Source organism: Apus apus, chromosome 4 (assembly GCF_020740795.1).
Source record: "Apus apus isolate bApuApu2 chromosome 4, bApuApu2.pri.cur, whole genome shotgun sequence".
NCBI lineage: Eukaryota > Metazoa > Chordata > Aves > Apodiformes > Apodidae > Apus > Apus apus.
In genome coordinates, this window is record NC_067285.1 from 31,281,078 (window position 1) to 31,305,029 (window position 23,952).

General features: G+C 45.7%; 2 protein-coding genes across 7 annotated transcripts in view; both read left to right on the forward strand.

Moving 5' to 3' along the window:
• Positions 1–5,467, forward strand: part of ARID5B (AT-rich interaction domain 5B) — a 117,623-nt gene extending 112,156 nt beyond the window's left edge. For all 4 annotated transcript variants that reach the window (XM_051618727.1, XM_051618729.1, XM_051618726.1 and 1 more), the window contains one exon: positions 2,416–5,467. In XM_051618727.1, the coding sequence (XP_051474687.1) occupies positions 2,416–4,566 (2,151 nt within the window). In that variant the 3' untranslated portion in view covers positions 4,567–5,467. The remainder of the gene's footprint in view (positions 1–2,415) is intronic.
• Positions 5,468–10,307: 4,840 nt separating this feature from the next.
• The window catches only part of ZNF365 (zinc finger protein 365), an 83,524-nt gene continuing 69,879 nt past the window's right edge, over positions 10,308–23,952 (forward strand). The window contains exon 1 of one of the 3 annotated variants that reach the window (XM_051617119.1): positions 10,308–10,433. In XM_051617119.1, the coding sequence (XP_051473079.1) occupies positions 10,429–10,433 (5 nt within the window). In that variant the 5' untranslated portion in view covers positions 10,308–10,428. The remainder of the gene's footprint in view (positions 10,434–23,952) is intronic. The other 2 variants (XM_051617117.1, XM_051617116.1) reach the window with 2 other exon arrangements.

Consider the following 23,952-nt stretch of genomic DNA (forward strand, 5'->3'; position numbering starts at 1 on the left):
TTGCCCAAAGCAAGGAGATGCATAGTAGAGGTGTGTGTTCCCTTTCCCTCTCATTCCTTCATGCCTGGTTATTTATGGAGGGGTCTTGCATCAGTAAGATATGTTACACGCTATCCGTACTGCCACTGCTAAGCACAGCATAACAAGTCAGCAACAGAATGTCAGCCTTAACTTTGAATTTCCTTGCTTTTGTTGTTTCCTATCTCGAACTTCCTGCTGCTTAAACCACAGTTATTTTTGTGTGGTTTGCAGGAAGAGTTCTTAAGCTGCGCTTATCGGAAATGAAGGGAGCCTAGACGAGACAATAAAAATGTACAATTATAGCACTTTCCCATTGTAAAAAGGTACCTTTTATAGCAGAATTAATGTCTCCTCCCTGACTGGGATGGAAGACATGTCCTGCCCCTGTTTAATCAGGGTGAGTGATTAAGGACCTCAGCCTTCATGCAGGTCACCATATGGGTGGGTGGTCACATGAAGCCTGGGTAGCAAAGGGGCCCACAGGGGTGGGTGCTTCCACCCTGGGTGGGTACAGAGCTCATCCAGGCCCTGCTCTGGGGAGAGCTCCATGCCCAGGATGTGGCCCTTATAGGGCCAGCAGAGAGAAGACAGACATCCAGCTCCTTTGGGTGAAGTGAAATCCAAGTCTGTTGGAGCCTGTCCCCCTCACCCCCTCTTGTCCCTCAGCAGAGGAGCCGCATGCCAGGCTTCACATTTGGGTGCAGTCCTCACCCAGGCACAGCAGTGGTAGCATGTTGCTCAAGGGGAGCCTCTGTAGCTGCACACGTAGGTGTGCAGGCATGGCCCCAACTCAGCCACTACTCCAGCCATTTCATCCTAGAAATGTGGCCAAGAACCTGGCTGTAGCAGTGAGCTGCAAAAGCATAATCAAGTTACAGAAGTGTAGTCCTCTCAATTGTGTGTTCAGCTCAAACACCATCACACGTATGCATGGAGGGCATATAACTTTAATTTATTAGGGTCGTGTTTGCTTTTGTGCTCTTCACTGTTTTCCTGCCGTCACAATGACATTGTCAATGTAACGAGATACCAGACAAAATGCTATTAGCCTTAGACTGCACATTTCCTCACAATAGCTGAAACTTCAATCAAAATGTTGCTTAACAGAAACAAAGAGCAGAATGTACAGTTATTAAATATGATTGCTCTATTTTTTTCTCCTCCTTGCTTTACTCATCCGTCTGGTATTTTTCTGTAATTTTATAAGCTCAAGAGACTAGCAATGGTACTTTGTAAAGGACTTAATGATGGTATTTGGCTGCAAAAGGCAGCGAGGAGTTTAAAAAGAAGAAGTTAGGATGACTAACAGACACTGTAACTAATAGGTCAACCAAACAGACAGGAATATTTAAAAGCAGCTGTGAAGAAATAAATCTCTGAGAGGGTTCCATTCGTTAGGACCTTCTCCGATGCCCCATTCGTATGGCAGACCATAAAGCAGCATTTAGATAATAACTTTCTCGATGCGTCTTATCTTTACAATGAAAAAAGAAAGAAAACAATAATAATAAAGGACTCGGACAATGCTGCTGTTTTATGAGTGTCTTCTACCACGACATGTCAGAGGAGAGTGACAGCAGTTGTGAAAGGGGCTGTCAGTCAGCTGGATCGCAGATGGGACGCTCTGGTGACCTCTGCAGGTCACAGTTCAGCCGGCTACATTATGGGATGAACAGTGTGAATTGTGCACACAAGCTTTATTAATGGGGAAGCAGAAAGAGCTCTGGTCCCATGGACGATAACGTATAAAAGCCATGTTTGTAATAGCAGGCACACACACTTACTGAATGTTGACAACTTCATTTTAATCCGTTAATAAAAAAATGTCCTAGTTAAGCTGTGGCAGTGATTTGCTGCCTACAATAGGGATTCCTAGTATGCCATTTCTATCATTTTCACACTTTAATGCAGAACTGGGTGTGAATTATCTCCTCTGCGATCACTGAATTTTAAGATGGCTACACTGGAAGGGACTTCATGTAAGAAAAAACATGGGAATCATGTAATTTTTGTAGGTGAAGTTAGTGGAAGAAGTTTCTATAGCCTTATCATTTGTATTATGAAATCTGCTCTCCTGCATTTGCCTAATTAATTTTAAAGTGCTAGAACCTGAGCTGGCAGGTCAAGCCAGCAGTGCCTCTCATCAGTTTACAAGCATCTGCTGTTTTGAAATGCCTTATTCTGACCCTGAAAGGGATGGTGTACTTCTTAATACTTACAGGAGGTGTGTTCTTTGTTTGAGTCCAGTACCTGGCATTAGAGCCTTCATAGTCCATCAAGGTGATCAACAATTACTTCTGTAAAAATCATCAGGGATGTGCTGTGTATGATCTTATGAACTGTCTGCCAAAATGCTCTGTGTTCTTATTATTGTCTGTTGAATCTTTTTGTTAGGTTTCGTCAGAACAAGAGAAGGATCAAGAATCAGCAGACCAGAAAAATGTCTCTGAACATTCTACAGTGGGCGAGATGAAACACCCTGTGCAAGGTCCTCCATCTCTTTTACCAGAGACAGCTCGGCCACTGCCTCTGGAAAAGTCAGACCCGACAGAAAACAACACAAACAGTGAGAAAGCCAAGGAGGAAGTTCAGCACTCATCCTCTCTCTCAGGGATACCCGTGGCCCCAGAAGAAGACACAGTGCTGGATGCCACCATCACAAAACGATTACACCCCTCAGCAGATGCCCTGGAAGACACAAAGCCTGAACAAAGACTACACAAAGCTTTTACCGACAGCTTAGAAAACGAACCTCCAGAAATGCCCTTCACGGCTTTCCCGGTCCAGCTGCCCACTCAGACTGACATGGAAGATGACAAATTGCCAGAAATGGCCGATTACATCGCAAACTGCACGGTGAAAGTCGACCAGCTGGGAAATGAAGACATCCACAATGCACTAAAGCAAACGCCCAAAGTACTGGTGGTCCAGAACTTCGACATGTTCAAAGAAAAGGAACTGCCTGGGTCCATGAACGATGACTCCACTTTTGGTTACACACCGCTGCTCTACTCAAAGGGCAATCCAGGCATCATGTCACCCCTGGCAAAGAAGAAGCTGCTGTCACAGGTCAGTGGGGCAGCCCTGTCATGTAGCTATCCTTATGGTTCTCCTCCACCTTTGATCAGCAAAAAGAAACTGATCAGCAGAGATGAGCTGTCCTCAAGTGTATCACAAGGTCCCCACGCCCCTAATTCTGATCCTGTAGCAATTAATAGGCCCTCAGTCATACAACATGTACAGAGTTTTAAAACCAAGGAAGAAAGGAAGTCAATTAATGATGTTTTTAAACATGAGATGCTAAGTAAACCGGATCCTCAGCGCTGTGATTTTTCGAAACATCACCTCAGTTCTCTTGCCGAGTCATATGTACCGAAGACAGATATCCAGGACTGCAAAGATAAAATGAGTGAGAAAAGGGCACTGCAGCACTCTCATGTGCCCACTTTTTTGGCAGATTTTTATTCATCACCTCATCTGCACAGCCTTTATAGGCACACGGAACACCACCTTAATAATGAACAGACATCAAAGTACCTCCCCCGGGACATGTTCAGAGAGTCTGAAAATATTTCTACTTTTACTCAACACAAACACCAAGAAAAACTACATTTAAATTATCGCCCATCTTTACATCAGCAAGAAAAAAAGGCAGCAGTGGAGGCCTCTTCAGATGATCAGCCAACAGATTTGAGTCTTCCAAAGAGCATACACAAACAGACTGCAAAGGCTCCAGGCTCCGGCCTCTCTCATTCATCCATGGCCCAGCAAGATGGCAGAGGTATCTCCCCATTCCAGGCTGCAAGCAGCCAGGCAGTGAGCCTAGACTGTAACCCCAAGGCTTGCCGTGTGTCCCCCATGGCGATGACAGTCCCAAAAAAACACAGTGAGTTGCTTCACAGGTCTGGGAAGCAGCACGCTCAGAGGTTGGAGAATCTGAGGAAGATGGAAGGGATGGTGCATCCTATCATCAGCCGCAGAACAAGCCCTCAAAACGTGGGGGCTGCCCGGCCTTTGAAACGGAGCCTGGAGGATTTGGACAAAGTCATTTCTGAAAAAAAAATCCGCGCTGTATCTCCCCTGCACTTACCAAAGGAGACCCCAGCAAAAGACAAGGTTCCCAACCCAGAAGGGGAAGGCAGCAAGCCAGTGCATGGCCTGCATTCTGGCAGCATGCTGGAAAGCCACAAATTTCCCCTTTCAGCCCCCATCTTCCCAGGCTTGTATCCGGGAAGCCTGTGCACAGGGCTGAACAATCGCCTCCCACCCGGGTATTCTCATCCCCTGCAGTACTTGAAAAATCAGACCGTGCTCTCCCCACTAATGCAGCCTTTGGCTCTTCACTCCTTCATGGTGCAGAGACAATTCCTCACATCCCCTGCAAGCTCTCAGCAACTGTACAGACACTTAGCTGCAGCAGCACCTGTAGGAAGTTCCTATGGTGACCTTTTGCATAACAGCATTTATCCTTTAGCTGCTATAAACCCTCAAGCCGCGTTCCCACCTTCCCAGCTGTCCTCTGTACATCCCAGTACAAAACTGTAAACCCCTTGGCTCACAAAAAAAGGTTTGAGCAGAAGAGTTAAGTTAGCAGCATTCCTCCCCCGTGACAATGTCTCGCAGATTTAGCAATCTGTATTTTTGTCAACCAGGATGCAGTCGTACCACACCCAGCAGAGCGCATTGGAGTTTGATGGAGACAGGACTGCTTTGTTAAATCTGGCTCCCACATCAGGCCCCTCGGCCCTTATCCCTGCCCCTGCAAAAAAAATATTTAAAAATCCACAACACAAAAAAAAACGAACAAAAAAAACCCAACAAAAAACCCCCACCGACCCCCCCTCCACACACACACACAAAAAAAAAACAAAAAAAAAAAAAAAAGAAAAGAAAAAAAAACCACCAAAACATTGGATTTTGCATATGTGTTTTCTGAAAGGACTTGTATATGGTAAGAGCAAATGTTCAAAGGGAGCTGTGGAAATGCAGGCCCAGTCCTGAGCTCACTGAAATCCCAGGTGAGGGCTCTGTTTGCCTTCTCCTGAGCCGAGGACCAGGGCCCACGCGTTGTTGCGAATCAATCAAGGACTCGAGGTGAACCTGGAAAGGAGAAGCGGGCCGAAAATCTGTACAATCAGTGGATGTGCTTTTTTGGGTAACTTTTTCTGACTCTTAAAGATTCAATCAATGCAATGTATAGTAAAACGGCAATAGATTTTTCATGTTAACACTATTAGAACAGAAGGGTAAACACTGTTTAATTTGACTGTACATATCCACTTCATAAACTACCAGTGTCACATTTGGTCACAATAATTTATATAGTTTTGTTTGTCCAGTATATTCTGTGCTCTTTATGTTTGGTTGTGTTTGTTTGGGTTTGTTTTTTGTTTTTTTTGTTTTGGGTTTCTTTTTTTTAAATTAAACAGTATCATCTTATCTGCAACTTTTTTTAAAGGCTGTGGCTGTCCTAATTTTTTTTTTTTTAGATGTGTTTGTAATCTTTCCAGGTTCTTTATACTTTTGAGCAACATTTTTGTTTAGTTTTTGTGGTAATGTTTACTGTTTACAAACTGAAGCAACTGGTTCAGATTAATCTTAATGGTTATAAACATACTGTAGGTGATGTTATGGTGCAAGGATGCAAACTAGGTTCCTTTCCCCACGGTCCACCCCTGTGAGGTGCTGAGCACCTCTGACTCTGTTGTTGTGATGGCTCCTACGCCGCTCCTCCCCTGTCACCGAGCTTTGCTTTCCTGTATCGTGGTCCGTGAATTTGTCAAGTGTTGTACTTACCTTACCTAGGCTGTGAAACCCTCCTGCCTAACAGAGAAACGGTCTAGAAAACAAAACCTCCCTGGCACAAGCTGCTGGATGAGAAAGGAGCCCAGGAAATGGATTTGTGGTTTGCGAGAGTGGCGAGAATGTCAGGAATCAGGCCAGGCAACAATGTTGAATTGGATCAGAGGCTTACGGGGCCTGTGCCACGCAAGCGGGCAGGCTCGGTAGGATGGGTGTGTGCAGTGGTCAGGACTGTCCTTCCACACCCCTGCAGGGATCTCAGCCCCTCCCTGGGCATCCTTTCGCAGGGGAAAAGCCTGGGCATGGAGGGGCTGGGTTTTCCTAACGAAAGAGCTTCCCTATGGATGTATATTCACTTTGAAGGACATCATCACCATGCAGCTGAGCATAGACATCAATAAAGCGCAGTGTGACTTGGAGGCTTTTTTACGATGTGAAAATTGGTTGTGATTCAAGCCATCTCAGTTACTGTTCAAAGACAGTGTGATCGATACAAAAAGAAAAATGGAAACTACTAAGAAACACTTTGCATGCTAGGCATGTCATTAAATTTTCCCATGATATGAAGCCAAATACAATATATAATGTATCATACTTAATATCCAAAGGTGGAAACCAGAATAATATACTCATCTACTGTTAAAGATCCAGCTTCTTCAATTAAGTACTTTATATTCCTGTGGTAAAACTATATTTAATTGATCGATAAACAGACTAGTAGAACTTAGAACATGGATGTGCCAGTGCAGAGCATCCTGCTGCTCCACATACCATACAGAAAACAGATCCGCAGGCTCAGCTGGGCAGAGGCCACACTGTGGAGGACATCTCTAGTAAAGTTGCACTAGATCTGAATCACGTGAGAATCAGGGGTTTGGGGATGGGGAGAGAAGGGTGGGGGAAAGGGGGAAGAATCTAAAAATCTACAGCAAATGCAAACAGAAGCTTGTCTTGTGTTTGGCAAAGCAAACGCTTCTCGTTCTTGTTTTGGATAAGTTGTGTGTCCTGGAGTTGTGCATTTGTTTATGCCAAGTGTCTGACTTCGCTTTTGGTTGCGTCCTGTCAGAGTTTGATGGTAGCCTTTTTGGAGCCATGCTGAGGCAGCGTGGGACTGGGGGGCAGGGAAGGAGAGGGGAGGAGGGCTCCTCGCTGGCCCCACGAGGCGACTGGCCATTGCTGGCTGAGGAAGCTCTTAATATACTGGGCAAAATGTCAGGGTGAAGGAAGAGAAGTGATGGCATAAAACCCCAACAGAAGCAGTGCATTATTTGTTTAAAAACTCTTAACAGAAATCTTGGAAATGTTTCAAAAGACTATTGAATTCTCCATTGGCTGAAAGTCTCTTTTTTTCTTTTTTTTTTTTCTTTTTTTTTTTTTTTAATGTCTTAAATGGGGCTTTGTTTGCATTGTTTGAGTTCAGGGGGCCTTATTATTGAATGAAGTTGCACAAGCCTTTCTTTGTGCAATCAAATCATTGTTATTGGTAGGTTTGTAAAGGAAACTGTGGAGTCTAATTGGCAATAGAGTCATAAATCTATTTACCAGGAGCCAGTTCCAAGAAATGTTGCAATTCAAACACACTATGTCCAGGATTCGTTAGGGATGCTAAAGGTTGTGAGATGCAAAGGAAAAGGCCTGGCAGCAAACAGCTCGTGTGTAGCTTCTGGCTGCATGCTGAGCTGGACTTCATGGAACGCATGGGAAGAAGGGTCTGGCTCCCAGTAAAATCCCTGCCCTTCACAAATGTGTTCAGGAACAAGCCAGTGTTTTGCAGCAGGTCTGTCTTGTCTGCGTGCTGGCCTGACATGAGATGTTTGCCTGGTGTGTGAGTGCCTGGAAGCAGTTTGTCCCAGCTGCAGAGAAGTTACTGTGGCAGCCCCTGGAGCTGGTGCAGGAGGCGAGTGTTGTGCCTGCTTCCACCAGCCCCTCTGCCTGGTTTTTGGGGGGTTGCCACCTCCAGAGACCACCTCCAAGTCCCCTCCCCACTTCCCTGCCTGGTTCCTTCCCTTGTGGTGGTCGGTGAGATCACATCTGGCCCAGTTTGGCAATCGTGGTGATTTTGGTGAGCGATGGGACTCGTGCTGGTGTGTGAGGCGGGCAGTGCTGCCAGTGCTGCCTTGAGCGCGTCCTGTGGTGTTTGCTGTGTACATGGTTGATATTTCACTCGTTCTCTTCCTCCTCCTCCCCTCTCCCCCCAGCCCCGCAGTTTTAAATATGTTCTAATAATGGCAGCATAATCTACTAGCTGTTTATACTTTTTTAACTTTCTTTTGTTGTAAATATTGTATACTTTTTGTGATTCAAGTTATGTAGCCTATATGCTCTGTAAGGTGATGATTTGTATATATAAAAATGGCCCAGTAATATTATATAGTTCCCCATTTAAAAGGTTATTGAGTAACCTTTGCATTAGTTTAAACACTACCAGAAATAAAGCTGAGCCAACTATAAACACTCAATTTTTGTATGTTTTCCAAATTGTACTTATTAATGCTTTTGATACTGTATTATGTGCCAATAGTTTCCCAATCACATAGCAGGCAAAAGATATTTTGTACTTTTTGATCCACTGTAATATTTAATAAAAAATGTTACTATCTGTTCCCTTTTGTGTTTGACTAATAATTCTGTAAACCGCCCTTATCGCAATGGATTACATATTATCCCATCTGACCTTTCAGCCCTCTTATATTGGCTTTTCTAGAGAAAATATTGCCTCATGCAAATGATTAAAGAAATGGAAGTTTGCAATTTCCTAAAAGAGTAAGAGACAGGATCTTCAGTCAGTGCCCCTCTGTTTCTGCAGTGTGTTTGCATTGGAGTGTGGTCAGGCTGACTGTAGGAATAGCTTTTGAGGGGACAACATGCTTAGCCAGTGTCTCCAGTAGCAAATTTGCTTTATTTGCATCTCAGGGCAGGACTTCTTTCCACCAGTACTTCTCCTTGCCTGAGCTGGCCACATCCTGGTGAGTTTGTCAGGATCGCTTTTGTGGACCCCCATGCACATGCAGGTGATGGAGCTGATGCTAACATCACCCAAAGGGCTTGCAGGGGAACACAGGCACCTTCTCAGGGCTCAGCTGCCCTCACCATGGGCTTGGTACAGGTCTGCCAGAGGTCAGAGCTACACCTGGGAAGAGTTTGTTACTGTTGTAGTGACTCCAAATCACTTCTGATTTGGAAAGTGAGGTATCTTGTGGTCTGAGCAGAGATGAGGGATGCTGTGCTGCTGGCTTACTGCCAGCAGCAGGAAATGAACACTTCTGGGGATCTGAAGCAAACGAGATGAAAAAGGTGCTGGTGCTGGCTGCAGTGTAAGTTCTTCTGGCTGAGGGCTCTTGGTTCTGTCTCGTGCTGTCTTGCCTTTCTGCATCTGCCAGCAGCCACTTGGGGCCAGCCACAACCCCATGGTGAAGCTGTCCTTCCTCTCCCCCTTGGCCACACCAGCTGTGTGCTCCTTGCAGAAGTTTTCAGGAACATTTTTAGGAATGTTTCTGTTGCAGGGAGGAGCAGTTTATGCACCAGCATCACTGGTAATCCTCATAGGCACTGGTATTGCTCTGGGAAACACTGTTATTGCTCTGCTCGCCCACAGGCTTTCCAGGAATAACAGGCACCCTCAGCTCTTCCCGAAGCCAGAAAAATGGAGCCTGTGTCTTTGCCCACCCCAGTTTGAGTGGGCTTACAGCTGAGGTACTATTGCAACGTAGTCTGTGTTTTCGTTTAGGTTTTCAATTTATCTTTTATGGGATTAAAATTTAAAAAAAAAAAAAAAAAAAAGGTATTGGCGATGTTAGATGCTCCATCTAGTGTCTCACCTGGGGAATGAGCCCCCATGGGCATGGGGGAAGCTTGGGACTGGATGTCCTCTCTTCTGGGGTCGGCCCATAGGAGTCTGGACCAGGGTGGGACGCTGGGGACAAAAGAGTTCAAAACTGCATTAGACAAATCCATTAAGATTTTTGTGGCTGTGGAAATTGAATGGCTCAAAATAAATGCCACATTCAGGAGACCTGAAAAACCTCAGCAGTGGCAGGCAAGAGCTGCCTGTGGCCACCAGGGCAGGAGGCGCTGGGAGGGGTGGCTGGGGGGGGCTTGTCCTCGGCAGCTGCGCAGAGGCAAAAACCACAGAACTTGCTGGATTTTTTTTTTTTTCCCGTTTTTCTCTGAAATTTACTCGGGAAAGAAAAAAAAAAAACTAAAACCACCTGCTGCTGTTTGGAGCCGTCTTGTCCCATGGAGCACCTGTCGGGGGTGGGGGGGTGGTGGTGGGCTCCCCCCCACCCTCCCAACACCCCTCCCCCCAACACCCCTCCCCAACACCCCTCCCCCGCCACAGAGAGGGCCCTGCGGGGGGTGAGGCTGCCCCGAGGCGCGAGGGGAGGCCATGTTGTGCGAGGTGCTGCGCCGCGAGGAGGCGCGAGGGGAGGCCATGTTGTGCGGGGCTGCTGCTGCCAGGAGACGTGAGGCCGGGAGGGGAGGCCGTGTTGTGCAGTGTTGCTGTGTCCTGAGGTGAAGCTGCGAGGAGACGTGCTGCCAGGAGGTAAGGCCGCGTTCTGCGGGGTCGCTGCGCCGTGAGGCGAAGCCGCGAGGAGGCGTGAGGCCATGAGGTAAGGCCGTAAGGCCGTGTTGTGGAGTGTTGCTGCGCCGTGAGGCGGTGCCGTGAAGAGATGGAATGCTGTGAGGCCATGAGGGAATGGCGTGCTGTGAGGAAATGGCGTGCTGTGGGGTGATGCTGTGAGGTAAAGCCGTGCCGTGAGGCAGTTCTGTGAGGCGGTGCCTTGCTGGTACGGAGGTGCCACGCTGCGGGGTGATGCCTTGAGGCAGTGCGTTGCTGTGAGGTGATTCCAGGCTGGGATACAACACTGCATAACCTTGTATCTTGCGGAACCCAGTGAGAGACGCTCTGTAGCCGTTTTTGGCGCCAAAACTGTTGAAACAGGCCGTTTGTGCCCTCCGGGTGCTTGTGTGCACAGCAAACCCCAGCCTTCAGGCCAGGAGACATCAGAGGGATGAACACAGGCCCCTGTTTGTTTGGGTCCATCATACTCAGGCTTGGGAGCTGGAGCACAAGCAGGCAGTGCTGTGTCCCCGGGGCCAGCTGCTGCGTCCCTCACAGGAGGAAGCCGTGATGCAGGCACCATGGAGGGCTGAGCTGTTTGAATACCCTGGGGAGGGGATTGTTTTGGCCTGGGGGGGACTGGGGCAGAGGGGTGGCAGCCCTGCTGTGCCTTCAGCAAGTATCCCAAGCACACGTATTGGGGGATGGTGGGACCCCATGCCACGGGGATGAAACTATTGCATTTCTGTCAGGCTGTGGATAGTGTGTGGATGCACCCCAAGACGAATCAGTTGAATTTACAGGCAGGCAGGATGTGTTTAAGCGGAGATGAAGTGGGTCTCTGCGGTGGGTGGTGCTGACTGGTATTGTTTGGCACAGACTTCAGCTCTTGTAATTTCATAGAATCATAGAATGCTTCGAGTTGGAAGGGACCTTAAAGATCACTTAGTTCCAAACCCCCTGCATGCACAGGGTCACCTCCCACTAGACCAGATTGCTCAAAGCCCCATCCAACGTAGCCTTGAACACTTCAGGGATGGAGCATCCACAACTTCCCTGGGCAACCTGTGCTAGTGTCTCACCACCCTCACAAAAAAGAATTTATTCCTAATGTCTGATCTAAATCTACCCTCTTTCAGCTTAAAGCCATTACCTCTTACCCTATCACTGCATCCCCTTGTAAAAAGTCCCTCCCCAGCTTTCCTGTAGCCCCTTTGGGTACTGGAAGGTGCTCTAAGGTCTCCCCAGAGCCTCCTCTTCTCCAGGATGAACAGCCCCAACTCTCTCAGCCTGTCTTCATAGGAGAGGTGCTAAATTTTATTATTTATATATTACGTGTGCATCTGGTTGGGGTTTACCTGCGGGTGGCCAGTCCAGGGAATGCTAAATCCCTCGACTGTCCTGCGTGTGGGTGCCTAAAACACCACCCCCTGCTCCACCAGCTCCCACTGAGGCATCTGTCCCCTGCTCAGTGTGGGTTGATGGGTGTGTGACAGCCGCGTGGCTCTCCCAGGCACTGCCCTGTGCCAGCCCCCTCCACTCCCAGCTAGCAAGGTGGGTGGAATATTGAGCTGCTCACAAATCAGGCACAGCTGGGGTGCCTGGTCACCCCTCACAGCATCCCACACCCCCCTGTCCTCTGCAGAGGGCACACAGCGCTTTCCTTCTCTCACAGGGCTTTCTCTAGTCTTTCTGGCCATGTTTTGTTTGCAAGGTCCCCAAAAACCAGCCAGGCAAAGTGAGCTCTCCCATCCTCTGCTCCCCCAATGTCTGTGGAGCTCTCAAATGAGGAATAAAGCCATTTGTTTCTAATTATATTTGGCAGCCATTCAGAGAATTTAGGACTAAAGCACTCAAATTTTTTGCTCCTGATTAAAGCACTTGACCTCATAAGCAAAAGGCAAAGATTTCACCACACACCCACAAGTAGACTAGGAACAAAATGCAGAAAAAACAAACAAACAAACAAAAAAACAACACAACAAAAACCTTTGCTTAGATACACAAAATAATTCATTATGAAACAAAAGGCTTCAGAATATTTAGTGCACAGCTAGAGCATGCCTAGGGCTCAGCTAACCACCCAATTACTGCTTTTAAAGCAGAGGGCTTTTACTCCCTCTCAGGCTCATGGCAAAGACCCATGTACTCCATTGAGTCCAGGACATGCATGTGCCTGAGACCCATCTGCTGCCTGGGGGGGGAAAGCATCTCTCATGGGACAGCACCAGCTCTCCTGGCCCCCACTGCCCACCAGCCAAATGGTGAGACAGGGCCTGGTGACGGGGAGTGCATGAGCTGGCATCCTCTCTTTTTTCTTTCCCCATATTCCCAGGTTGAAATAGTTTCTGTCCATCAGAAGGATGCAGCATCCCCACTGCTTCATTTAAAGCAGTGGCAAATGCTCCTTCCCTCTTTCCACCCGTCAGCATCCAGCATGCAGCTCCCATGTTTACTAATTTCCACGGCTTTAATAACAGCACAAGGATATGTTGCAACTGCAGAAGAGTCAGCTGGCTCCCAACCAAGAGAAATAGCAATGATCTTGATGGCACCCTTTAAAATAGCAGAGAAACCAGCTCAAACAGAAATTAACTACTCTGTGAGGTTCTGTGGCCCATAAAATACTTCCCCCGGCTCCATGGTTTTAAAATAACATGAAAGAAATACTTTCCATAAAAAGTAGTTAACTAGCATAGAGATATTTTTTTCTTAAGTCGTAATTCTGAGAGCCCTACCCAAACAAAATAGTTATACAAGCATTAAATTATACATTAAAGGAGGCTGATAAAGACAGTGAATTACAGAGCTACCATATAACATTTCAGATATACAGATAGCAAGCATTATTAACATTTCTATCAAAGGTGACCTACAAAGAGGGACAAAAATAATCTGTGCCACTTCTGATTTCTTGTGATGCAGGAGAAAGTGAATGTGAAATGGCTCCAGCCCAACTGCCACCAAGTCCCTCTGTCAGCATCCCTGCCTGCTTCCTCTCCCCATCCTCTCCCCTCAAAAATTAATGAAGGAGAGCAGAGGATTGCTTTCTGCTGGGACTGCAAATAGCCAGGCTGATGTGCTCTGTTTTAGCTGGGTAACTTCCTTGGAGGGCCTATAGTGGATGTTTTTCTCCACACTCACCTGAAGCAGTGAGAAGATGACTTTTAAGTGCATTATTTTTAATATTTTTTTTTGTCTCCACTTGACTGGGTACTAGAGGCTTGACCATGCAAGCAGGGGCAGTGATGGGCAGAGCAAGCTGCAGCAGGATGGGGAGGGGGCTGCCTTCTGGTGGGCTAGCTCCTAGTGAAGGACTTATTCTGCATCTGTTCTTGGCTGCCAGGATGCTGCCACTGTTCTGTCCAAATTCCTCCCCCCCCCAGTAACCTGCAGCCTTAGAGGAACTGTGGCTAGGAGAGAACCTGAATTTCTGATGGAGAAAACAGTCATAAGGAGGGGCAACTGCTGATTTATATCCAATACTGACATACAGAGACAGTGTGTGTGTATGTTGGGATGGGGGTGGGTGGGTCTGCTGTCCTTGGCTCATGCCAGGTGGGTGTGAGGGGCAAATAATTTTCTAATTGTCCTGTAAGCAAAGAAGTGAAACCAATACAAAATAATGTCAAAAAAAGTATTTCTGCTAACGTCTAAAACACTGAGGACTTGATATTTTGCCACAGGGACAATGAGGTTAAGAGGATCACTGGTATTTTTGCACTAGAGTGGTTTTCTGTGAGGAGCTGGTGATGGTTTATTGTGGTGATGTTAGCCAGAAATGAAGAATTCTGCTCTGTTTTTCCTGATCCTTCAGTACAATTTTAGTGGGGCTAAGATTGGGAAAAAGCAAGTGAGAAGGTGGGTTGGGGAGTGGTGCGGTCCCATGAGGGGCAGTTTCTCTATGCAATGCAGAGCATTTGGGCTTTAAGCTTTAGGTTCTTAATTTACAGTCTCCAGCTTTCCAACTGTAGCCTGTTTGTCTGTGCCATTATTATCTGCTTTGTGATGTGCAGAGCATCTCATGTACTGTTAGGGTTTGTTTTCATCAGAATTTCCTAAATCATGTAATTTCCAGATTTTCATCAGAATCTCCCATGTATTTCTAATGCCTAGATGAGCTCCTAGAAGCCTAGGCTTCATTGCCTCTCTTTAAAAGTATGTTCTTCTTTCCACAGTTGTTTCTAAAATGGTGCTTTAGCATTGTGAAGGCCTGGGTTTAAGGGCAGCATGCAGACAGGCCCTCTGCTGTAGCCTGCCATCCTGGCTGAATCTTTCTATTGTGTCTTTGAGCCTTGCCAAAGCTTGCTAGATGGTTCCTGAGCTTCTTTCTGCCTCAGCTAGACTGGGGATGTTAGTTTTGATATGTAAATGTTGGGTATCTCCATTCCCAGGAGCCTGATTTGGATTAGACCACCTCTTGTGCTTGTTTATTGCTCTTTTATCTTACAGCATTTAATACTTAGAAAAAAGTTTAAATAGAGCAAAAACCCTGCATGGGCTTTTGAGCTGAGTAAGGTGCCTTCAAAGGAACACATAAAACCCACGTGCCCCCCATGCAGCGTCAGGCTGAGGCCATTTGTGCACAGGGCAGCAGGTAGAACTTGGGGATGCCAAAGCAGGGGGCTCCTGGGAGCTGCAGGAGCACCAGGAGCACTCGCCCTGGCCAGCAGATGACCTGGGAGCCAGGTGGCCATGTAGGCCACCCAGCTGCCTGCCTGCAACAAGGGCAAGTCTTTCTTTGGAGAAAGACTTTTTAGGAAGCATTTTGTCAAACACTTCATCTTTTAATACTTACAAAACTATCCCCCAGCAGCAAAACCAGAAAAGGCTGCCAAAGTGTGCTGTGGCTGCATGTCCATCTGCTTTGCCATCATGGATGGCCAAATTATCGTCTCAGGATGTGATAACTGCACAGCAAAATCCTGGCCTCTGCTGAAGAGCTGGATGGGGTGTATGGTAAAAACAGCTGTATGGTTCTCTTTTCATTTACAGTAGCTTTGAATCGGGCAAAGCAGATCATTGATTCAGCCACAGTTTTGTCTGCTATGAAAGCAAGAAGCTGGCACTACTCCATCAAGGGATGGAGGAGAGTGGATTACATTTTTCCCACCTGGAGCTATATTGCTGCCCAACCAAACACTGCCCAATAACTGATATAAAAGAAACTTGACGTAAATGAAGCCTGATAAAAACCTACTGCATTATGAGTTTATCTCAGAGAGATCAGCCAAATCCATTTCAGTGTGGACAGGTTTCCGGCCTGAAACAATTCTCCTGTAAGGCTGCTGCTGACATGGCTGTTTTCCAAACTGGTACAAAATACCTCTAAAAGGCAGAAGACACAGAACTTCTGAGGTGAAAGGACTGGCCTCTGAAGCAAGAATGGGAAGGCAAGGGTATTAATTCATTAAGGCATTACGTATGTCGATGGGAAGGGGATTTTGCTTCCAGCAATTTAAAATGTGATGTGAAATGCCTTCAGGGTTCACCCTTCAGAGAACCCCTCCCCTTGCAAAGACAGACCCTGACCCCTCCCCTTACTCTCGATCTGCAGAGGCCTGAGCCGCAGCATCTCCAGGATGGCAGTGGAGCTCTGAGAAACCAGCCATTACCCCAACCATCCCTCCATCTTCCCTTCATCTTCTGCTTTCAGCTGCTACTGGAGACGAAGGAACAACTCTAAGAGTGGAGCTACCACTTGTATTTTCCACTGACTGCAGTTGGGTGGTATGTGTTTGTTTATCCCCCTCAACCGGTGCATGAAGGAGCATCTGTTCTTCATTTAGAGCCAGTGTTAAGCTACTTTAGCAATGGGACTGATGGAGGCAGAAGGAGGTCAAATGATTTATCCAAGTTCAGCAGAGTCGCACTAAATAGCTTTCCTCTAGCATCTATAGATTATCAGCCCTCTTCCGTTCAGAGGCAATACATAGATCAAGGAATTGAGATCAGCATGGCAGGGAGCTGCGACTCTCAACTCTGTCCATCTTCAGCTTTTTGGATGGGCCCGTGTAAAGTTATGCAATGAAAATCCCAGACCGGGCAGAGGAGCTGTGTGCTATTAGAATTAGGCTACAACTCCATATGGATCAGATGGAGAGGAATTACAGCTGTGCACTGGATACTTCAAAAAAAGCAACAAGGTTACTCAGTAATTCTGCAGCCTCTCCACCTCTGGTGGGCAAGGGGGCCCTGTGCTTCTGCTGTGCCCTTCTGGTGCCACACTCCTCTTGGTGCCATCCCTGCTCAGCAACACTGCTCCTCCCTCTGGCAAAGCAGACTGTGGGTATGTTATTTTCATTCTTATTATTCTTCCGCAAACCAACTTCTTTTTTTATTATTTTTTTTTATTTATTTATGTATGTATGTATGTATGTATGTCACAGCACTGCTGTATGTGTGGTTTTTCTGATGTCTCTCTACACAGGGACACTGTGTCAGGCAGGGTGGTGTGGCAGTGCTCTAGAGGCAGGTAGGACCAACTAAAGCTCCCTCAGAGATACCCAAGTCCTAAACAGGCACAACAAACCACTCATAGCCTCTGGGCACAGAGAGAGGGGAGCAAGAGGACCAAGAGCATGGGCAGCAAGTTCAAAGTAATAAATTGTGGTGGAATACTCCAGCAATGGAAAATAACTTGGCCGAGCGCCATGGACAGCAGTGGTTTCCTTGTACCTTCTGTGCCTTCCCCAGGCAGACGCACCCTCAAGTTTCATGGGAGTAGAAACAGACACTGCCTAGTGCTTTTGTAGCCAAAGCTGCTCTTTCTCCTGGTCTTCTGTCCTGGTTGACCTTTCTGTCCACTAAAAAATAGTCACGAGTCTTCCCCCTTTTGAGGGCTTCCTTTTTCTCTGTTATTTTTTTGTCTGTGTGTGTGTGCCACAATCACTTTTTGTTTTAATCTCACTTCTTATTTACCGTCAAAGGAAGGTTTGTAATTTTTCTCAGAACACTATGTGTTGCTGCAAGAGTGCCCAGAGCAGCTTTGCCCTGTGGAGCAGAGGGACGTTGGTGGTGAAAGGACTCAAGGGATGCAGAGCCAAGCTACTAGAAGAAAAATGCTCAAACACCTACTACTACTGTCGTGAAGAGTGGAGGGATATTATTCAAGTCCAGGATTTCATATGAAGACAGTTTGCTGCAAACATCTCACAGCTGAAACGGGCACTTTTCCTCTGCTGGACTCTCCAGAAAAAAAGGCCTGCTGAAGTGTTTGTGCTCCAATGATTTCTAATTTCAAGCAGCTTGGAGGCACCCTTAATGCAGTTTGGCTGTAGGAGCACAGAAAGGCTGATGTCCACAGCCTTTGTGAGAAACCCAACCGGCAACATTTCATTGGCTTCCATCAAAGCTGTAAATAGGATGGAAGGAAAAGAAGCACCCAACAAAACTCTCCAGGGCTCTGGTGAATGCTGTGGACTACTAGCTGCTTAGCCTTCCTAGGAAAACTTGAGTTTATACCAATACTGTGCTTTGTGACATTGTGAAAACCCAGATTTCACTGTAGGGCACTGCAGCCTGGCCCCCTGCTCCGGCTGCCCCCGTGCTGGGAGGGGCTGTCCTGCACCACCACCCCTCACGCTGCACTGCAGGCAGCACCACCCATCACAGCCAAAAAACCTTCCAGCTGGTCCCCAGTCACTCGGGCTGGAATTCTGTCTTTTCCTTACGTGTGTGAACAGGCCCTGTGCACAGAGCCTCCGGGCACCAAGGCGGTGTCAAAGCACAAACACGGCTCCTCTCGTTAATAGATGTGCCGAGTGCCTTGTGCTGCAACTTAGTCAAACCTGCTTTGAACCAGCATGAGGAATTCATATAATTCTCATAAAGCTTGATCATTTCACTTTCATTGAGGATTTTTATGATTATTTTTTTAAATTTTGTTTGCTCCTCTTCCCGCCCCCCCTCCCCATTAATCATTCTCTTGTTCAGAAGTTTCCTCTCTCCAGTGAGGGAGAATTAAAAAGCTCTGCTTGGCAGAGCAGCTGAACCACATCAGCTGCATACTAACAAGGCTGAGGACAGCTCTCCAGCAACGTGTGGGCAAGGAAGGGATGCAGCCACTCCATCCAGCACATAGCCTTCAAGGAACGCCTGGATGTTCTCTGTGAGCAAAGCAGACATCCAAAGAGGAAACCTAATGCCACTCTCAGCCTCACTAGCTTGGGATACCATTGTGAGCATCCTGACCTTTGGCCATCTGCATCTGCTCTGGCTGCTGGAGTCTGCAAGTAACCACATTTTTCATGCATAGGATGTACCCTTTGGCTAATCTGCTCACTTTTAAAAGGTGCTGTACCTTGAAACACTCAGGTAACCACTGTCCTTAGATACCACACCAGGAAAAGCAGAAGTGGGGTGGGAGGAATGGGTAATCAGAGGATCCCTTTGGGACATGGCAAGCCAGCCAGAAGGGAGATTATGAGCAGGACAGGCCCCAAAGTGTGGTACAGGAGACAGGGCTGGAGGGGTGCTGGAGCAGAACCTTGGTGTCAAGCTGTAAGTGTGCTGACACCAAAGCACAGTGCTTTTGCTTTAAATGTGTCATTTGTGCAGTTGTGTCTAAACCCACCATGTTAATGAATTCCAACTTTCATTATAAAATAGCTTTGGAGGAGAGGGGGGGGAAAAAAAACCCAAACTCTGTAGGGTGACCTACTGGCCTGAATAGCCAAAATGTCAATACACATAATCTTCCATTATTTTTTTAAAGCAAACTACCTCAGTGTTAGAATCTGGGCTTGGCAAAGAGGAATATTCTTAGCAAAGAGTTGTCATTATAAAGTTGCTGTACTAGCACTTACCTGGTAGCCTGTAGTCCTGGTCAAATGCTCATATTGTGAAAAACATCAAGGAAGTGCATCAAACGAGTCCTGCAGGACCCCAGTGGGGCTTGTCACCAGTGACTTAGCTGTAACATGTCCTTTACCCCACTATTATGTGCCCTGATTGTTTTATTTTTAATAGTAGTTAGGTGGTTAATTACCTGAAGGTTGCATGCTGAAGTCTTGTTTTTCATATGTGACTTAGCAATTAAATTACCCCAGTTGCTATTACGTAATGTAAGTAACAGCTACATGATCTTAAAAGAATAGTCAAATTTGACAGACAGTTTAGAGTAATTTCATTTTTTTATTCGAGTCTAATGCTAAGAGATTGCACAGAAAGCAGAAGGCAGTCGCCTGGAATAGTTTGAAATTAGAGTGTGGAAACCAACAACTATTATTATTGTATTACTGCTTGTAATTCCCAAATGGAGAATTAAGTTTCTATAATAGATAGAGCTTTTCTTTGGGGGGAGGGAAAGTAGTGTTGTTGTTTTGAGGTTTTTTTCTGGCAAGGAAGACTCTTTAGGAAGTGATACCACTGAATGTAGATTTCCCAAGTGAGGAGAGGGGGGAACCCCAACCTTACCAAGGTTCCTTTGCATGAGGCTTCAGCTTTCCACAGATGCCACTGCAGGATTGTCTGAGATTTGTTCTCAAAGGCTGGCTGAAAGGTAGATTTATTATTTAGTCATGAAAATGAGCTAATAAGCTGTTTGAGCCATAATACACGTTCACTGTGGCTGCATTTAGCTTGGAAATTAGCATGGACGTGCCAAAAAATGAGTTGTTCCCTCTCTCCACAAACCAATGCACCCGAGTGCTCTGCTTCTTACACATCTGACCAAGAAAAGTATGGAGAGTTACAGGGCTGGTGACCAGGCACAACAGGTCACTTTCCAGGCTTTTGGAGCTTAATATTTGCCAGTAAATTTCTGACCTTAATTTTACTTCTGTGTTTCGTTTACATGGAAAGGCTGGCTCAGGGATGGGGACCTGGCCACTAACCTCCCTGTCAGGCCTGAAACTAACTCAAACAATCAATGCATCTTTAATTTGAAATGCTTGATGACTAATCTCTTGTTTTCTTTAATTACTGATCTATAGTTAATCATTATGAATGGTAAATAGTCTATTTCAGCATTGATAGCAAGATTTCCTATGGGAAAATCTTCCCCTATAGCTTTAATTTAAATATGCATTTTCACATTGCACTTACCAAATCCTTACCTTTATGCTACTGCATGATTACAGGTCCATTAACTAATCACATTTGACAACTTGTTTACTGAGGGGAGCGACTATTTTACATCTCTTGCCTGGGAAAGAAAATACTCTAACAAACAATTATTCAACATCTGCAATCATGGAGCACTGAATTAATTGCTTTGAAGATCTCAGTCAAGAAGATCTTGATAAAAATCAAAGGAAATGTTGTTTGACAGAATGCATGAATGAGAGTGCCAGAAGGGACTCCGGTTTTGTGAGCTGAGCTGCAGCCTCGCTCCATGGAGCATTCCATGAGGCTCACACCTTGAAACATCGGGCTGCAATAGAGGAGGAGTCCCTGGAAAAGCTCATTTGTTTGTTATTTTAAGCTTTAGTTTATAAAAAACAGAACTTACATGTATAATTTGAATATAGGATCGGATCAGGATGCTGCTAAAAGGGCAAACAAACCTGAGCACCATTGTATCTTAGTATCACTGTAAAGGCTGACACGGGAATTTCATACATGTAACCTCTGTGGCCAAAATCCCCCATGCACAAATAATTAACCCAGAGAGCAGTGAAAGGCTTAATGATTACAAAACACTGTAAGACTTTCTCCTGAGGGCAGCAGCTGTGGTTGTGCTGGAGAGGGCTAAGTAGCAGAGCAAGGAACTGTGCTGGTGTGCAGTGGTGTTGGGAGTCAGGTGCTGTGCTGGTCCTTTCACTCTGCCCTCTGTCCAGGGCGACGTCAGGGGAGGTTGCATTTAAGTAGGCATGTTGGTGCTTTGTTGGGGATACGGCGTCATGGAAAATGGTGGAATTGCTGCTGAAACTTGACCCAGGTGCTGAAGAAAGGACTTTTCTGATCTCTCTTCAGCTCCTTTGTCCACAGGGTCTTATAGGGAGGGTTTTCACAGCATTACTGCTGCTGCTTCAGCAGCACAAGGGTGCTCACAGTGGCTCACCTGAGACAGTCCCAAGCTCTGCTCCATGGACAAGTCACAGCCTGCCACATGTCCTTCTTTCAGCAGCTGTACCTCACATGCTTTGCAAGCCAGATGAGATGAAATACATTCCTGCCAGATAAGACTAATTCCTGCACTGACAGTGAAAAGGTAGGAGAGCTTAGAGGTTCAAAACCCTTTGTTGTAAAGGGTTTCAAAAGCAAAGTATGTGGACTAAACAATATCATCTCCAAATATGATGTCACTATAAAAACCTGAAAAAATTGCCCAGCTAAGCGGAAGAGTAGTGATAATGTCAAAGAGCTTGGAAAAAAAATGTCCTCATTGAGCTTCTGTGGGTCACATGAAATTCTGAACAGTCAGCTTTTCAAAACTGCCCTGCTCTTACATAAAAATATATGTTAGTATCATCTCTCTTGAAACAGGGAGAAATTTTTTCCCCATTCCTGCACACTCTCAGTTCAGGAGAGCCTGTGAGGTTGGTAGTAGTTGGGTCATGGTGATGAAACATTGCACTGCTTTGCCAAATCCAGCACCACTAAGGACTAATGCCTCAGAAAGTGTGATGGACACTACTGTCCCTACTGCCTGTATTTATAGGCAAGGAGCTGAGAAGCCACAAGCCCTTGTGTTGGCTCTTGTTTCATACAAGCAAGAGCCCAACTGAACTTAGACACTTCTAACTACGTGCCCCAGTTCAAGTAAGAATTGTTTCTGGGCAAGCCCTTAGCTCTCTGATGCTCCAATAAGAAACAGATGGAGCCTAACTAAATAATTGGCCCTAACTTTTCCTGGGGTTTTTTTGCAGGTAGGGTAGACAGAATTTCTCCTGTTGAAGAAAACACATAGAAAAATGCAAGTAAAAAAATTGTTGCTGAAGTTTGTAATAATCACTCTAGTGAAGTGTAGGAGTAGCAGAAAACTGATACCTTCTGGTTTATCCTTATGAAAATGTAAGTACCAGATTATGCATTAATGCTTGAAAATCACTAACATTACTTGCCAAGGAATTACATTATTATTTTAATGGCTAAATGGAAAAGTATGCATGGGTATGCAGGCTTAACTGGCTATTGCAAGAGCTGGGAGAAACCTGAGTTAGTCCCAAGACAGCAGGCCATTCCTTATGGAAGGATAATGATCAAGCAGATACTTAAAAAAACTCTCTAGTGAGGTAAAATGTGATGCATTATTAGACACACAAATGAACTCTCATTAAAATAATAAAAATTACTGATATATTAAGGCATGGTATAGTAAATCTGGTTTGACCTGGAGCAGCATGGGGAATAGCATTAGGATTTGTCCTTAATAAAAAGCTTTCTATTTACTTAATAAAATTTAAGTGAGACTCTCCTAACTTCGAAAAGATTCTTCCATGTTTGAAGAGCTACTCTGCCCCATGTCATTTCAAATCACCCATGTTGTGAGATAAAGCCCGGGTGGCAAGAAGGGCAGCCTCATCCTCTGCATTCAGTCAGTAAGTCTGGATTAATGAGAAAGAAAGGAAAAGTTGCCACAGGGGTGGGATTTTCCTACAAGCCAAATACAAGGGCTAAGAATCTGGCAGCTCAGTGCTTTGACCCTCGTGGCTCCAGCTGATACACCCACAGTGTGAGAGGGTCAGTTAAACTGCTTTCAGTTTACTTCCAAAACTCTCAACCCTTGTGTACAGAACTGAGGGACAAGAGTAATGATCTCTCAAAACCAAAGGGAGTAAAGCAGCTGCTGCCATCTGAAAAGCAAATGTGTGGACAAAGCAGCTTACTTTTGCCAGCTATGCATCTGTAACATTTTTCCTGCTATTAAGATATCTCTAAGTCACCTACTGAGCTCACCGTAACAACACTAGGATCTTCTTTTCTTTCCTGAGGTGCACTTTCCTTAAAAACAGACCACTCCAGCCATAGAGCAATGGAAACCTTTTTGTTTGTTTTTCACTAAGGCAGAATGAGCAGCTAAAATGGAGACAGCGCAGATGAACATATGTCCTTGCAAATCAAGAGTACCTCTGAGCTAGAAGTGTGTTCTCAGCTCTGGGCACCCAGCTCGAGAAAGACACTGTCAAAATACATGTAGGATTTTGAAACAGACACTAATTAGAAAATGGAAAATATAATGCAAAGAAAGATGGAAAAGACTGGGACTGTTTGCCTTCAGGCTGAAAAAAACTGAAGCAAAAGTGTTTGTATTTCAGTACCACCTTTATAGCCAGTGACAAAAAAAGGAAGGTGATGGATTATTACTGACTCTTTCCCCCTTAGCGAAAGAAAATACATACATTTTACAGTTTGGAAAGAAAACTCTCATGGTGTATCCTCAAACTGCAAGTTTTACCAGGCAACAGCAATGCCAAAATTTTAGCGAATTAAAAAAATAATTTTTTTTTTTTACTTTTAACTGCCACTATGAATTCACATCAAGACAAAGACATGGAGTGAAACTTTGACAGGATAAAATGCTTCCCACATCTGCATATAGAAGAGCCTGTAATTACTAAGGGCTAGGAAGAAGGTGTCCATGGACTGCACAATGGCCTTTTGCAAGTATTCCTGTATCAGCT